We start from the raw sequence: 15,000 nt of genomic DNA on the forward strand, positions 1-15,000 counted from the left end.
TAGAGTGGGGTGCCATTGCCTTCTCCGAAGATGTCTTTAAACAGAAACATATTTAAAATAAGGTTATATATTGATCAGTTGACAAAAATATTATGACCACAGAGGCTCATAGAGACCTAACCCTATATTTCCCCTAGGAGCAATGGTTTGGTCTTTGCTAATTCAGTGTTTGTGGTGACTTTAGAAAATATAACTACCATAAATTATGAGAAACAATGGGAAGACACACAAAAAAACACAATTTCATTTTTTTATGATTTCTTTCTCACCATATTTGTTTTGTTTGAGGAATATAAAAGGAAACTCAAGATCAGTCTCTAATACAAGATACAAAAATATATTTTGCTTCTTCATTGGTTATGTGAAGATTTTTAAGTCTCTGGAAATTTAGAAAAATGACAGCAAAATTAGATGCCATGCCCCATGGATCTCTTGGATCCTCCATGATCCCCTTCTTGGTGTGGGATACATAGTAAAGAGATTTTGTTGCTAAGGTATTGACAGATGGACATTCCAAGACTCCCATGGAATATTCTAGTTTCATAAAATTCTAACCTGACAATCTCTGGATACCCCGCTGAAGACAGGCCATTAGTACATCAAGTGACTATATGTTCTGTAGTCTTATAAAGAGTGGACTTTTGGATATTTCTGTTGATCCAGAACCCCTCTAAGGACCCACATAGTGGGTCTTTCATGGTAGGTCCATGCTGGAGGGATTTCTAGTCTGAATCGCTTCATCTATGCTAGTGTGAAGTACTTGCAAAATGTAACAAAGAACCTACCAACTGTTATTCTAGCTTTAACCAAAATCAGGCAATTCATGATCCCTCTCTGGGTTGCTGAAATCAGGCTTTTGTTTAAAGTTCTTTCCATGAGATATACAATGAACCTTTAAGGAGTATTAAGATAAACAGTATTTACTGTTGACATTTCAATTCAAGTAGTTTAAAAAGTGAAAGTTTTAATTTTATCACGAAAGCATGCACTCCCTAAAGAACCATTTAATAAGTCAGAAACTACAATATGTTAAATTAATAGGTGTAATATCAACAAAGGGATCTCAATATTACAAATAATAATAATTATTAAATTTACTTATTCCCTTTGATAAAAATAGAAACATAAAGGGTTTCTTTATTTTAAAAAAAAACTGTATTAAGGGAAATGAAAATTTGCTTTTGGAATCTGATCCAGATACAGTAAATGCAAATCCCTTCTTGAATATACTTTGCATAAAAAAAAAAGTTTGAATATGTTGTGAGCATGGACTGATGAAAGCACTTTTCACATAGGGCTTATAAAAACATATCTTACTACTTTAAAATTCCAACATATATTGGTGTTAATTTGTTTAGATCTGAAAAACAAGTGTATAAGTGGGCATAATGTGTCAGTTTTACATTAAGAGTGGATATGGGATAGAAGGTTCTGACTGCCATCATCAGTAGATGATCCTAGGAGTCAGGACAGGCTGAGCATGAGAAAGTCCAGAATGGTTTCCTAGCAAGAGGGAGAAGACAGAGAGTCAAGGTCAGAGGGTGGGAATTTTGTGCAAGTTGAGGACAGGAAGTCAGCTCTTCAAGTTGTTGGTCATTTGATGGCTGACTCCTTGAAACCCTCTGCCCTGGTCTTTGTGATACTGTACTCTTCTGATTCTCATATTTTACAATCCTTTTGGTTCCTGTGGTTTCAAACTGACATCCGTTTCCATTCTGTGTTGTTTGTAATACTTAGATATTCAACTGTATATTAGATATTTCTACTTGGTGGCTTGTCACTCTATTCAAAACAGAAATACTACTGCTACACTCTCCCCAATTTACTGCTCCCTCTCGACTCTCATTGCCATAACATTACTTAACTTCAATTGGAGTTATATTTCATGTGCTTTCTCAACTCTCCCTCTCCTTCCATTTTTCATCCCTTATCAGATTCTGTAGCTTCTATTACTCTTTGCTAAAAATAGCTGCTTCCCAGGTGACTCAGTGGTAAAGAATCTGCCTGCCAATGTAGGAGACTCAGAGACACAGGTTCTATCCCTGAGTCGGGAAGATCCCCTGGAGAAGGAAATGGCAACCCACTCCAGTATTCTTGCCTGAGAAATCCCATGGATGGGAGGAACAGAGGCAAGCTACAGTCCATGAGGTCACAAAGAGCTGGACACAACTTAGAGACTAAACACACACACACATAACAATAGCTGCTACCCCTTCACCACCCTTCTGCCACCATGCTAGCACCTTTCATGTGCAATAGCATTTCCTACTGGTTTCTAGCAGAAGATTCATTCTTTAAAATTGTGCTAAAGAAAAAAAAAAAGATTCCTATTATCAATCATAATTTAAAAAATGCAGCATATATTATTTAGCTTTTTGCCAGCTATAATGCACGCTAGCAAATGACTGATAATTTTCAGATCCACCTGTCCTGGAACTCTATTTTGACATAATAAACATTTAGCAACATCTACTCACATTCCAGAAAACACACTTTGGGAAACAATGACTTGGACTATTTAAATGGCCTCTAAACTGTTCTCCTTACCTGATCTTTCCCTTTCCAATGCACCTACAGTTTCAATGATTAACTTCTCTCAAATGCTTAACTGATTAAATTATTCCTCTGCTCAAAACTTTTAGCAGTGATTTAAGCACCAGGCTCTCCACAACATGGTACCAGTATTCCTTTCCAGTAGTATCTCCCTGCCCCCCACATGACAGGATGGCATAGGAGAAAAGACATGAACTTTGGAGTCAGACCAGGTTCAAATTCCAGCTCTGTCGCTTGTTGTTCAGTAGTGTCTGACTCTTTGCGACCCCATAGACTGAAGCACGCCAGGCTTCCCTGTCCTTCACCATCCCCTGGACCTTGCTCAAACTCATGTCCATTGAGTTGGTGATGCCATCCAACCATCTCATCCTCTGTCATCCCCTTCTCCTCCTGCCTTCAATCTTTCCCAGCATCAGGCTCTTTTCTAATGAGTGGGCTCTTCACACCAGGTAGCCAAAGTATTGGAGCTTCAGGTTCAGCATCAGTCCTTCCAATGAATATTTAGGATTGGTTTCCTGGTTTGATCGCTTTGCATTCCAAGGGACTCTCAAGAATCTTCTCCAACACCACAGTTCAAAAGCATCAATTCTCTGGCATTCAGCCGTCTTTATGGTCCAACTCTCACATCCATACATGACTACTGGAAAAACCAGAGCTTTGATTATACGGACCTTTGTTGGCAAAGTAATGGCTCTGCTTTTTAAAACACTGTCCCTTAAAAAGTGTGAAACTATAGGCAAATCATTTATTTCTTTGAACTCTTTCTCTGCTCATCTGCACATGCAGGCAGTAATTATGTGGATGGGAGGATGTAGGAGGCAGTGTTTGTGAAAGCTTCTTGAACAATTGTAGCAAACTCTCTGCCCCCACGGGCTGTAAATTTACTAGGCAGGTTGCGCCTCTTTCCCGTGGTAGTCAGTGTCTGCCTATGGTAAGTGAACAATAATCTTTTAAAATTAAGAACTCAGAATCCCACCTGTTACTGTCAATAAAAATGATTAATAAAGCAATTTTCTGCCTTTATTTTGGGTATTTTCTATGGTCTTGAAGGGACAGGAGCCAGTTGCCATAGCACATCCAAACATTTTAGGTGGAACTATAACGCTGGCCTTTGGCTAAGTGAGGTTTGCAGGGCCCAAGAATCAACAGCAGTGCCTGGAAAGCAAATCCCTGAGTCACAGGGATGAAACAAAAGCCCAATGCAAGAGTCAGAAAGCTGTGCTTTTGTTAGATTTGGAAAAGCTTAAAAGTACTTAAGATTTCACTTGAAAGTTCAACATGAACAAAATGCAAAGTCCTCAATACTCCTTCCTAAGAAGGAAAAGGGGATTTTTGTTTGATGTCTGCAGCCTAAGTGCCTGGAATAGTGTCTTGCATGTACGGGATGCTCAGTTAATATAGGACGGGTGGCTCCATCTTTTATAAGCTCTAGTATACATATCTTTATGCTCGGAATATACAAATCTGAGTATACAGATCTTTAATAAATACTTGACGGGACTTGACTGACTAAATGTGTGGATTAAAAAATATATACTTATTAAACCCAGCTGTGCCAGGCGTTAGTTTCAGCACACAGGATCTTAGTTCCCTGACTAGGGATCAAACCTAGGCACCCTGCACTGGGAGTGTGGAGTCTTAGCCACTGTACCACCAGGGAAGTCCCTAAACATGTGGATTTATAGTCAATTCAGTCAAAGGCATTTAATAATATACCTTAAACTAAACATTGTTCCTATGTATTTCTACTTTATAAGGTATTTTAATCTATTATCTATATTATCATCATTCTTATTCTTTTTAAAATTCCCTAATCATTCATTTACTTCTCCCCTCACAATACGGGAGTGTCATAGCTTGAATGTGGGTGAGGAGAGAGAAATGAAATTAGGAGATTAAATATATATATTTTAGTCAAAAAGTTAAGAGTGTATCTAAAATTTATTTGAATATATTAAGGAATGAAGAGAAAAACAAGCTTAATTTTTTAAAAAGCTGGAAGAAGATGGAGGAAAATGAGACCTAAGGTGTGTATAACATGTTTGTCAAATTTGTTTGGAAAGAATGTTACATTTTATACACTGCATTTTTCCTTCAGCACTCCAGCACTCAAGGTGTTTATAACTATCATTCCTGTATGAGAGAAGAATAGCCAAACCCCTCTTTCACAGTTACAGGAACCAAGATTCAGCAAAGCTAATGATAGATCCAATAAAAAGTAGATCCAGAGGTAGAATCTAGGTCTCCTGAGTAGTCAGGAATAAATACAGTTTGTAAGTGTAAAGTGAGCCTGACACATTTAGAGAACATGAATAGTTAGGTTGAATAGGAGAGTTTGGCTGGGATGAAGGAATATATAGAAAAAGAATAGGAAATCAGGTTAAAGAAATAAATAAGAGACAAATTATAGAGTACTGCAAATAATAATAGTAAGAATTTAGATTTTTAGCCATAATTTTGAAATGAGTTTTAAAGGCTTAAAATCCTTTTTAAATAAATCTTGTTTTAGTCGCTAAGTCATACCTGACTCTCTGTGACCCCAAGGTCTGTAGCCTGCCAGGCTCCTCTGTCCATGGGAATAACAACCCACTCCAGTATTCTTGCTTGGGAAATCCCATGGACAGAGGAGCCTGGCGGTACATGGCGTTGCAAAAGAGTCAGCCACAATTTAGCAACTAAACTACCACTACCACCAATAAGAAATCTTGTATGAGATGCCAATATGTAAAACAAATTAAAAGGAAGTGGTTTCTCCAATAAAAGCTGTTCCCTCTTCCTGCCCTCAGCCTCTCAGGAGAAAAGTTTGAAAACTGTGGAAAAAAAAGTTTGAAAAGTGTGTAAAGTCAGGAATGCAGACATGTTTGGGGCAAAGTAGTGACATAGCAAGTGGCATTGAGACCAAGTGGAGGGCCCACTGTGGAGGCAGAAAGCACAGAGGCGGGACTGGCAGGGCTGCCAGGAGGAAGGGAAGGCAAAGATGCTCGAGACAGAGGAAGGATCAGAACACAGATGGGACTAGCTCACAGATTCACTTGGGTGGTTGTGGAAGGACAGCACAGTCACAAAACTGCTGAAGGGCAAAGGAGAAGGCTGCTGGTTTTGATAAAAGACAATGATGTACCTTATAAAGTGTGTTCATAATTTAGACATCTCTCCTACACTGTGCGACAGTCAAAGAAATAGAAAGCAGAACTTTTTTCTTTACTGGTTTTCTTCCCTTTTCAAATAGATTAAACAAAAGTCCACTGCAAGAGTCAGAAAATTGAGCTTTATTATATTTAAAATTGTGTTTAAGTGCTTGAGATTTCACCTGAAAGCCCAATGTGAAGGCTTATTCCAAAAAGAAAAAAAAGAACCATATCCATTTTGGTAACATTTCTGTCCTTCACACAATCTGGATAGCTAGCACATTCAATTTTATCTTTAAAAACTATTTCCCCCACTGGGGAGTTAAGTATCATGAAATGATTTACTCCAAGTACAAATATTTTCTTGTGCTTCATAAAATAAACAATGAAAGTGAAACTTGTTGAATATGTGCATCTGACTGGCTGCAGGAATGCCAAAGAGGATGATTTTGATTGAGAATAAATAACAGTTTTGGCAAACTGAGTTTGATGAGGACAGTCTCTTCCTCTGCGTAGTTTCTGAGACTTGTGATGCAAAGAGCTCCCGCCCTTTCCTGAGAACACAGAAAGCCTGACTCAGGCCGGCAGCTGCCGCTCTTAAAACAGCTCCAGCCCGGCACCCTTCCCTGCTGGGGTGAGTGAGCGCCACCGCAAAGATGAAGCTGGCGAACTGGTGCTGGCTGAGCTCAACTGTCCTCGCTACATATGGTTTTTTGGTTGTGGCAAACAATGAAACAGAGGAAATTAAAGATGAAGCAGCCCAGGATGCCTGCCGGGTGAGACTAGAAAGCAGAGGGAGATGTGAGGAGGAAGGCGAATGTCCCTACCAGGTGAACCTGCCCCCGCTGACTCTTCAGCTCCCCAAGCAGTTCAACAGGATCGAGGAGGTGTTCAAAGAAGTTCAGAATCTCAAGGAAATTGTAAATAGCCTGAAGAAGACTTGCCAAGACTGCAAACTGCAGGCTGATGACAATCGAGACCCAGGAAGAAATGGATTGCTGTTACCAGGCACAGGAGCCCCAGGAGAAACGGGGGACAGCAGAGTGAGAGAGTTAGAGAGCGAGGTGAACAAACTGTCCTCTGACCTTAAGAATGCCAAGGAGGAGATCGACGTGCTTCAGGGTCGCCTGGAGAAGCTGAATCTTGTAAATATGAACAACATAGAACATTATGTTGATAGCAAAGTGGCAAACCTCACATTTGTCGTCAATAGTTTGGATGGCAAATGTTCATCTAAGTGTCCCAGTCAAGAACAAATACAATCATCCCCAGGTATGTATAATAATGTTTTCTTATCATTTGTTGATGAATGTTATGTAACTCAATAGGATCTATAAACATTAACCTGAGAAATTATACTAAACAAAGGACAAATTAAAAGTTAAGCCTTTTATTCATCAAGGTAGTACAAGGGAAACTATTATCTTTCTAAATGTGACCACAGAAAAGAGATAGGACCTACTTACAAAAAAAATCATAATGAGTTCTGTATCCATTTTAAAGCACTTTTAAAGGTTTTAATTTGCTGATACCAGAGCTACACACAAGCAGAAGTGGAGAGAATGTCTTAATGTTTCAGTGACTTTAACTTACTTATCTGTTCACTGAAGTATTCGAAAACAATAGAGTTAAGGCAGTGTTTGTGGTTGTACTCTGTTCCTCGCAAATCAGTTATTTTGTGGTTGGGAGATTGCTTCTTATACAGCAACAAGAGACCTTTGAAAGATTTTAGCAAGTAATCTGCGGTTAATAATCCCAAACATCTAGTGGAAATGGGAGATTTTATAGATCGGATAAAAATATTTATATGGCTTCATGTGTGTGCAAAACTCTTTACTTTGAGACCTAGTGGCACAAAAACTATTTTATGCAGAGTTTTGACATGCTACTAAGGAAAGGTATACATTCTTATTTCTTCCTTTCTTTTACTAGAATTCAAGCATATAGCAGTAGAATCCATCCTCCCCATCCAGATTATTTGAATTAACTTTAATAAATACACGTTAAAGACCACAAACCTAACTACCCACTCTGTCCAAGAACTGCTGGCTGTGGCACTGGTTCCCCCAAACCCTGGTTTTTCACATGAGTTCCTGGGACCCTTGCTGATGGTCTTCTGAAAGCTGTCTTTGCATGAGTGTGACGTTGAAGGGGTGTGGTGCCTGCGGCAGAGATCGGGTTCCTTTGAAAGAAGCACCTCATGCGTGCTCCACTCCCAGGGAATCAACCAGTGAAGGTGTTTGGGAGTTTCAAGGACCACTGTTGCTAATACTCCCAGCAACCTGTACCTAAACAGATCCTGCACATTGCAAGACAGGTTCATGTTGTGGGTGGCATACCTGGGTGCGTATTAGATTGGTACTACATGGCAATGTGTAATGACAAGAACAAGATTCTGCTATTTTTCTACTAAAGTTTTGGGGAACTGTCTGAATATTCTGAGTTCTAAATACACATGAATAGATTATTTGTGGCTCATAGTGACTTGTATTAAACTTGCCTGATCTGGCAAGGATTTTTATAAAAATTATTTTGGAGTAAATATCTCTAGTGGTTCCTACAGAGCCACATTATTTGATTATTATACTTATCCTGAATGTAATCACCTATGGTTTCCTTCTAAAAACCAAACATGTGAAATGCTAAATATTTTCCTGGATAATAAATTCAGAATAAGAATATTCATATATTAGTTAAGTTTTTTTTTTTTTTTAACTTGAGCTTCTTTAATTGTCAACCAAGTAAGATAAATGGAAATGTTGATCAATGCTGTATTTTAGAATTTTAATAAATCATTTGGAATAATCTTGTAAAATGGCCTGAAAGTGGAGTATATCAGCCTCTTTAGGTGAAAGGAAATAGAAGCCTGTGCATCCTCTGTATGCATGGAATGCAATTCTAGGAGAGTTGGAATCATCTGAGTTTCAGGACTAAGGAATGAAGGGTTACAAGGACAAGCTTTGCCCTGTTCTGGCTCTGCCATTTAAAGATCCTATATAATTGAGCAAGCCACTGCTTCTTTTTGAGCCTAAATATTCTTTTTCACCAGCAGATTAGTAATATTACCTATGTCATAAAGTTCATGTGCAGATCAACTGTAAAGATGTCACCAAGTCTTTGGCAGAATCTCTAAGACACAGGCAGAGCCCTCACTAAATATCATTAAATTACTAAAACTATCACTTTTATTTCTTGTTGTTATTAGTTGTTGATATTGTCAATATTATTAAACCAAGAGTGTGTTAGAGAACTTTGCCTGCTTTATAACACCAAGGTCTTGTTCCGAGGCTTTAATAACCATTTGTTAAACAGGTTCAAGTAATTTAGCTGAGCAACGTTGCATTGTCACCATTGATCGAATTATCAAACTGCTTTTGTGCATATCAAGAATTCTTTAGATGCTTAGTTTTTATTAACAAAATCCAATGCCTTTCTTTTTTTACTCCTTCAGTTCAACAACATCTTATATATAAAGATTGCTCTGAATACTACACAATAGGCAAAAGAAGCAGTGAGCTCTATAGAGTTACACCAGATCCCAGAAATAGTAGCTTCGAAGTTTTCTGTGACATGGAGACCATGGAGGGAGGCTGGACAGTGCTGCAAGCCCGTGTGGATGGAAGCACCAACTTCACCAGAACATGGCAAGACTACAAAGTAGGCTTTGGAAACCTCAGAAGAGAATTTTGGCTGGGGAATGATAAAATCCATCTTCTGACTAAGAGTAAGGACATGATTCTAAGAATAGATCTTGAAGACTTTAATGGTGTCAAACTCTATGCCTTGTATGATCACTTTTATGTGGCCAACGAGTTTCTCAAATACCGTCTACACGTTGGTAACTATAATGGCACAGCTGGAGATGCCTTACGTTTCAGTAAACATTACAACCACGACCTGAAGTTTTTCACCACCCTGGATAGAGACAATGATCGATACCCTTCTGGGAACTGTGGGCTCTACTACGGTTCAGGCTGGTGGTTTGATGCTTGTCTTTCTGCAAACTTAAATGGCAAATATTATCACCAAAAATACAGAGGTGTCCGAAATGGGATTTTCTGGGGTACCTGGCCTGGTATAAGTGAGGCACAACCTGGTGGTTACAAGTCCTCCTTCAAAGAAGTCAAAATGATGATCAGACCCAAGCACTTTAAGCCATAAATCACTAATGCTAATTCTTCTGGGTATTCATTACCCAATAGGGCAATTAATTCCTTCAGCACTTTGGAATATGTTTCATACTCCTTCTCTATGGCTTAAAATTTATCTCTGAGCAATGGGTTCTTATGCTACATAGCATTTGAAATAAAGCTGAAAAATATGCCTTTTAAAGAAGTCGTTTGTCGCTATTCTGCTGTTATCCAAATAAACACTTGCAAGCAGTTGGGAATGTTAAGAATCACACATTAGACTTATAATTCTTTTAATTTCTCTTAGTTTTATATTATATTACTCACTCTAATTAAAAAAGAATTGTTTTTTTCAGCAGGCTAGATTTCACACAAGTGACCTCTATTTTGACAGTGATTTAAAAATATCTTTTCAGGCTATAGTTACTGGGTATTTATTTGTCTCTAAATACCCTGTTCCTCATTATGAGATAAATTTACTCACTTTATGGCACTTACAGAATTTTAGTTTCCAAGAAAGGGGAAATATATATAATTAAACCTGCTCATGTACTATTCGTGAAATGTAAAATTTTATCATTGAAAATATTTTAAAATGTGATAGTATAATGTCACTCCAAAAAGCATTCAGAAAATTAATTTAACCTTAAAGACCATGATTTAAAGGTAATTCTTTTATAGTTTATAACTCTTTAGATGTTTGAAGGTAAAAACTGCTTTAATATAAAAAATATCTTCCTTTGCTCTAATGCATAATAGTTTTTAATTTAAGACTGCTCATTGCTGTGCAAAACTACTGGTAAACTTTCTTTTGGAGAAGTAGGTGTGGGTAAGGAATCAAGCACTTATTTAGAGGCTATAATATTCTGAAAGCCAATTTTAGATCCAAAGCATTAATATTATTAAGTGATTCACTTTATACAAAGCTAAGTTTGTATGACAAATAGGTAAATCTTCATATTTATAAAAAACTTGAATTTGAAATATATAGAAGAGCAGTTCAAACATGTATTTCAACCCTAACTGGTGTATTGCTTACTTTGCTATCAGAAGATTCAAACACAGTTTTGTTTTTTTTTTAACAAAAGTAGCTAGAACGCTTATAATCCATTAATTCTAAAATGCAAGAATCATATTTAAAGGATTATAAAAATAATTTGTTAAACTTCTCTATCATAAAAAGGAATCATTTCAGAGAGAACAGCAGTATTCTACAGCATGTTTTAAAAATGCTCTAAAATAACATTTGGAAGAATACACAATACTGTATGTGAGTCATAGATATACAGTCAATCTTTAATTTCTAGTGTCTTTTTCCACTAAGGTAGCCAAGTTTTCAAAAATAAATTCACACAAATGCAGCTTTACCCATTATTTGAAAATAATTGAGAATAGTATCGTTAGGTAAGAAGTTAATTTTTCAAGTATTGCCTTTTTATAGATAATTTGAATCGAAAAGCAAGACATTCTTTTAAAAATATATAATGTACAAAGTTCAGGTAAACATAATAAAAAATTATGTTATTATTAATAATTATTAAAATGCCAAAACAAGGGGAATGCAAATAGAATTAAGTAATTACCAAAATGTAAGATATCACTGTAGATTTCAAAGACTTCATATCTCTCAATTGGATACTAAGTGTAAATGTTGTAACTAATTTATTCTTTACTTCTCTCTCTTTTCTGATTTTTACAAAAAGGCTAAGAAGATTTTGATATTATACAATATAATATTTCAGATAAAGGCATTTTTACTTACTATATGTAACTACTAACATGTATAAATTTAGGCAAATTTCTGAGATGAAAAATAGATTCCTTAAAAAAATACAGTTCTAAAAATAATAGCTAACATAGCAACTATCCACACTGATTTTAATAGGATGCAGGTATCATTTCAGGAGAATTTGGCAAATAATTCATTAATCAACATAAATATTCAAAAGCCTACCTATCTCTCCACCTTATTCAAAGAATCAAAATTTTATTTTCTATTATACATTTATGGCACCTTTCTAATAACAAATTCTATAACAAAATTTCCTTTATGAAGTCAGTTCATGTCACTTATAAAATATATTTTAGATTTTTATAATCTTTAGCATATTGATGGGAATAGATTCTATTTGAGAGAGTTTTTTGCCCTAGCAAAACTATTCACGAATATCATGAGCTAATGTTCACAAATGTGTATTGACTACTAACAAATATTTTAGAGTCTTGTCTTGGTTCCATTTTAATGACTAATATTTGTTATCTGAGGTAACAAATTATTTCTGAGCTTTATTATACTTTGAAAATACTGACTAAGATTAGGTCTTTAGAAATTCCAAACGGAATTGGTTCACTAATCACTGAGGAAAAAAATCAAATTTTTCTGATAAGTAGTAATGCTCCAGATGAAATGATGACACATTTATCCAATAAATAAAGAGCTTAAATATACAAGACAAAAGAAATCTGAGTAACAAATTTGCTGCTCCTTATTTTTGAATGTCTACCAAAGGAAAGGGTAGAAGGTTTAAAGGTAAAAAGTGATGGGTAATATCATCATGATAAGCCTTTGTTTAGAATTCTTATTTTCTTTTATGTATAAAAGGAAATGTTTATATGTTTATATAAAACATAAAAATAGGTTTATGTTTTATGTCTTTTAAAAACGTTGTAAAATAAAAGATTTAATCGTCACATCTATTTATTTCTTCAATTTGGAAACATTAAGTACTATTGTTTGTAAAATAATTTCTATATATTTACTCTTAGCTGAAAAGTTACATAATGTTTACCTAATTAGACAGTACCTTTGACTCACTGACAACTTTAATGAGAACTATTTCATTAACAGGAAGACAGGGGCAAATACAGGAACACCATTATCTTATTTTCCTCTTGAATACTGTTGACACATTTGAAATATGGAAGTTTTGGTTTCATTTTTGTGACATTTAACCCCATCTCCTCTTTTTTCCATCATTCATGTTGCTCTTCTGATTTAGCCCTCAGCATCCTCTTAGGATAATGCAAGCCCTTTCCTAAGTGTGATCTGTGTCCTCAGTTTGAATCTGTTCCAACCTGTCCTCCATATCACTGCCAGAGGAATGATTCAAAAGTACAATCCCTGGTAACCCAGTGGTTAAGATGCATGTTCCCAATGCAGGGGGCACAGGTTCAATCTCTGATTGGGGAACTAAGATCCAGCATGCTGACTGGTGCAGAAAAAAATTAAAAAAAAAAAAAATATATATATATGTATAATTCTGATCATGTTATTTTCCCGCTTAAAACCTTTTAACTATTCCTTCTTTTTTTATACAATAAATTTCAGCAAATAAGCTCCTTCATTAACTGATTTCTGCCTATCCTTTCTGCTACTATTCACACTCTTGCCATACTGAATGCCTTGTTCTAGAATAAACCATGTTCTCTCATATTTTCATTACTTCGTGTTGTTGTTCCCTTGGTCTAGGTAGAATGCCATCCTTAACCCCCACTGAGTTTTGTTTTATTATCCATGATTAAGAGCAGGGACTCAGAAGCCAGAATTAAGTTTGAATTTCAACCCCATTATTTGCAAGCTCTGTGAGCACAAGCAAAATCACCTAATCTCATTTTTTTTGGTTCCTTCAATTATAAAATAGGAGTTATAGTAGAATCTGACAGAGTTATTGAGAATATTAAATGAGATAGTGTATATAAAGCACCTAGAATATACATAGGTATTATCATCATTATCATCTATCATCATTATCATCTTTCTAAATAATTATATTTTCTGGGCAGTCTTCTCTGATGACATCAAGGGAGATTTGGTGCCTCTTCCCATTGGTTTTATACCATCCTGTATTCCTTATTATCCATTATATTATTCAATAATTGTCTAGGTTCTACTCTGAAATCAGTCTGTTCGACTAGGATGTAAAGGAAATTTGAGACAGGAGTGTTATTACTCAAAGTGGTTCATGAATATGTTACCACAGATGCAGAGCTATAGTCAAAAGAACCCAGAGTTATAAATGGGGAAGGACTGGGTATCATCAAATCTGAGAACTTAGGAGATTGTGAATACAGGTTAGCACTGAATTGACTTCAGGGGAGGATATGGCAAGACAGGATCAGATATACTATAGGGTTGGGTACTTAAAACAATGGCAAACTTTTAGAAAGGATTCTGGGAACATGCTTCTGGGTATATTATCATGCAGAGAAGGATGGTTTTATGAGGCCAGTGATTGTTCTACCTGGCTGAGTTCCTAAAGAAAAAAAGCATTTTACATACTTGTATTGCAACTTTGAAATTAATTTTAATCATAAAAAAATGCATGAATGCTTTAATTTTTTAAACAATCATCACTTAGACTAAAGACCCCTTTGCAAACCACCTTCAGTTCCAGGCCCCTCCCTCTCCCCAGAGGTAACAAGCAGAGTTGGCTAAATCCAGACTTGAATTTCATTCTGCACATTGCCAAATTGTAATGTTTACTGAATGATAGCTTTGCCAGGTTTCTTTTGTTTATTGATTGGGACGAGTGGAAAGTAAGAATAGAAGCGAGGGAGGGAAATGGGTGTACTTGGAGAACTCAGAGTCCCCTGAATTCCTAAATGTGACTGAGCCTCCATTGCTCCTTGAAGCAGTTCCCCCCCCACATGTAATAAGGTATTTCTTGCTAAAGGCACTGTTGCATTCTTTCCTGAGGGAATAATCTTTCAAAAAATTTTTATATAATTGTTAAATGTTACTTTCCATTTACAGTCATTACAAAATATTGGCCATATTCCCTGTGGTGTACAATACATCCTTCAACCTGTCTAATACCGAATAGTTTATACCTTTCAGTCTTCCACCCCATATTGCCCTTTTCCTTCCCCAATGGTAATGACTGGTGTGTTCTCTATGTCTGTTAGTCTGCTTTTTGCTATATTCACCAGCTTGTTGTATTTTCTAAATCCCACATATAAGTGATATCATGAAGTATTTGTCTTTCTCTGTCTGACTTTTTTCACTTAGCATAATGCCTTCCAAGTCCATGTTTCTGAAAATAGCAAATTTTCATTTTTAATGGCTGAATAGTATTCTATTGTATTTATATACCACACATTTCTTTATCCATTCATCTATTGATGGATACTTAGGTTTCTTACATATCTTGGCAATTGTAAATAATGTTGCTATGAACATTGGGGTTCAT

At 36.1% G+C, this 15,000-nt stretch overlaps 2 protein-coding genes across 9 annotated transcripts in view; one reads left to right on the forward strand and one right to left on the reverse strand.

The window, feature by feature from the left end:
- The window catches only part of CCDC146 (coiled-coil domain containing 146), a 139,283-nt gene that overhangs the window by 79,212 nt on the left and 45,071 nt on the right, over positions 1-15,000 (reverse strand). The window lies entirely within an intron of this gene.
- FGL2 (fibrinogen like 2) lies at positions 6,275-10,013 on the forward strand. The gene is made up of 2 exons (XM_081535800.1): positions 6,275-6,953; positions 9,133-10,013. Exons 1-2 carry the CDS (start codon positions 6,338-6,340, stop codon positions 9,840-9,842), a joined length of 1,326 nt encoding a protein of 441 aa, XP_081391926.1. The 5' UTR covers positions 6,275-6,337; the 3' UTR covers positions 9,843-10,013.

This window comes from Giraffa tippelskirchi, chromosome 10 (genome assembly GCF_054371585.1).
Source record: "Giraffa tippelskirchi isolate mGirTip1 chromosome 10, T2T-mGirTip1v1.2.pri, whole genome shotgun sequence".
NCBI lineage: Eukaryota > Metazoa > Chordata > Mammalia > Artiodactyla > Giraffidae > Giraffa > Giraffa tippelskirchi.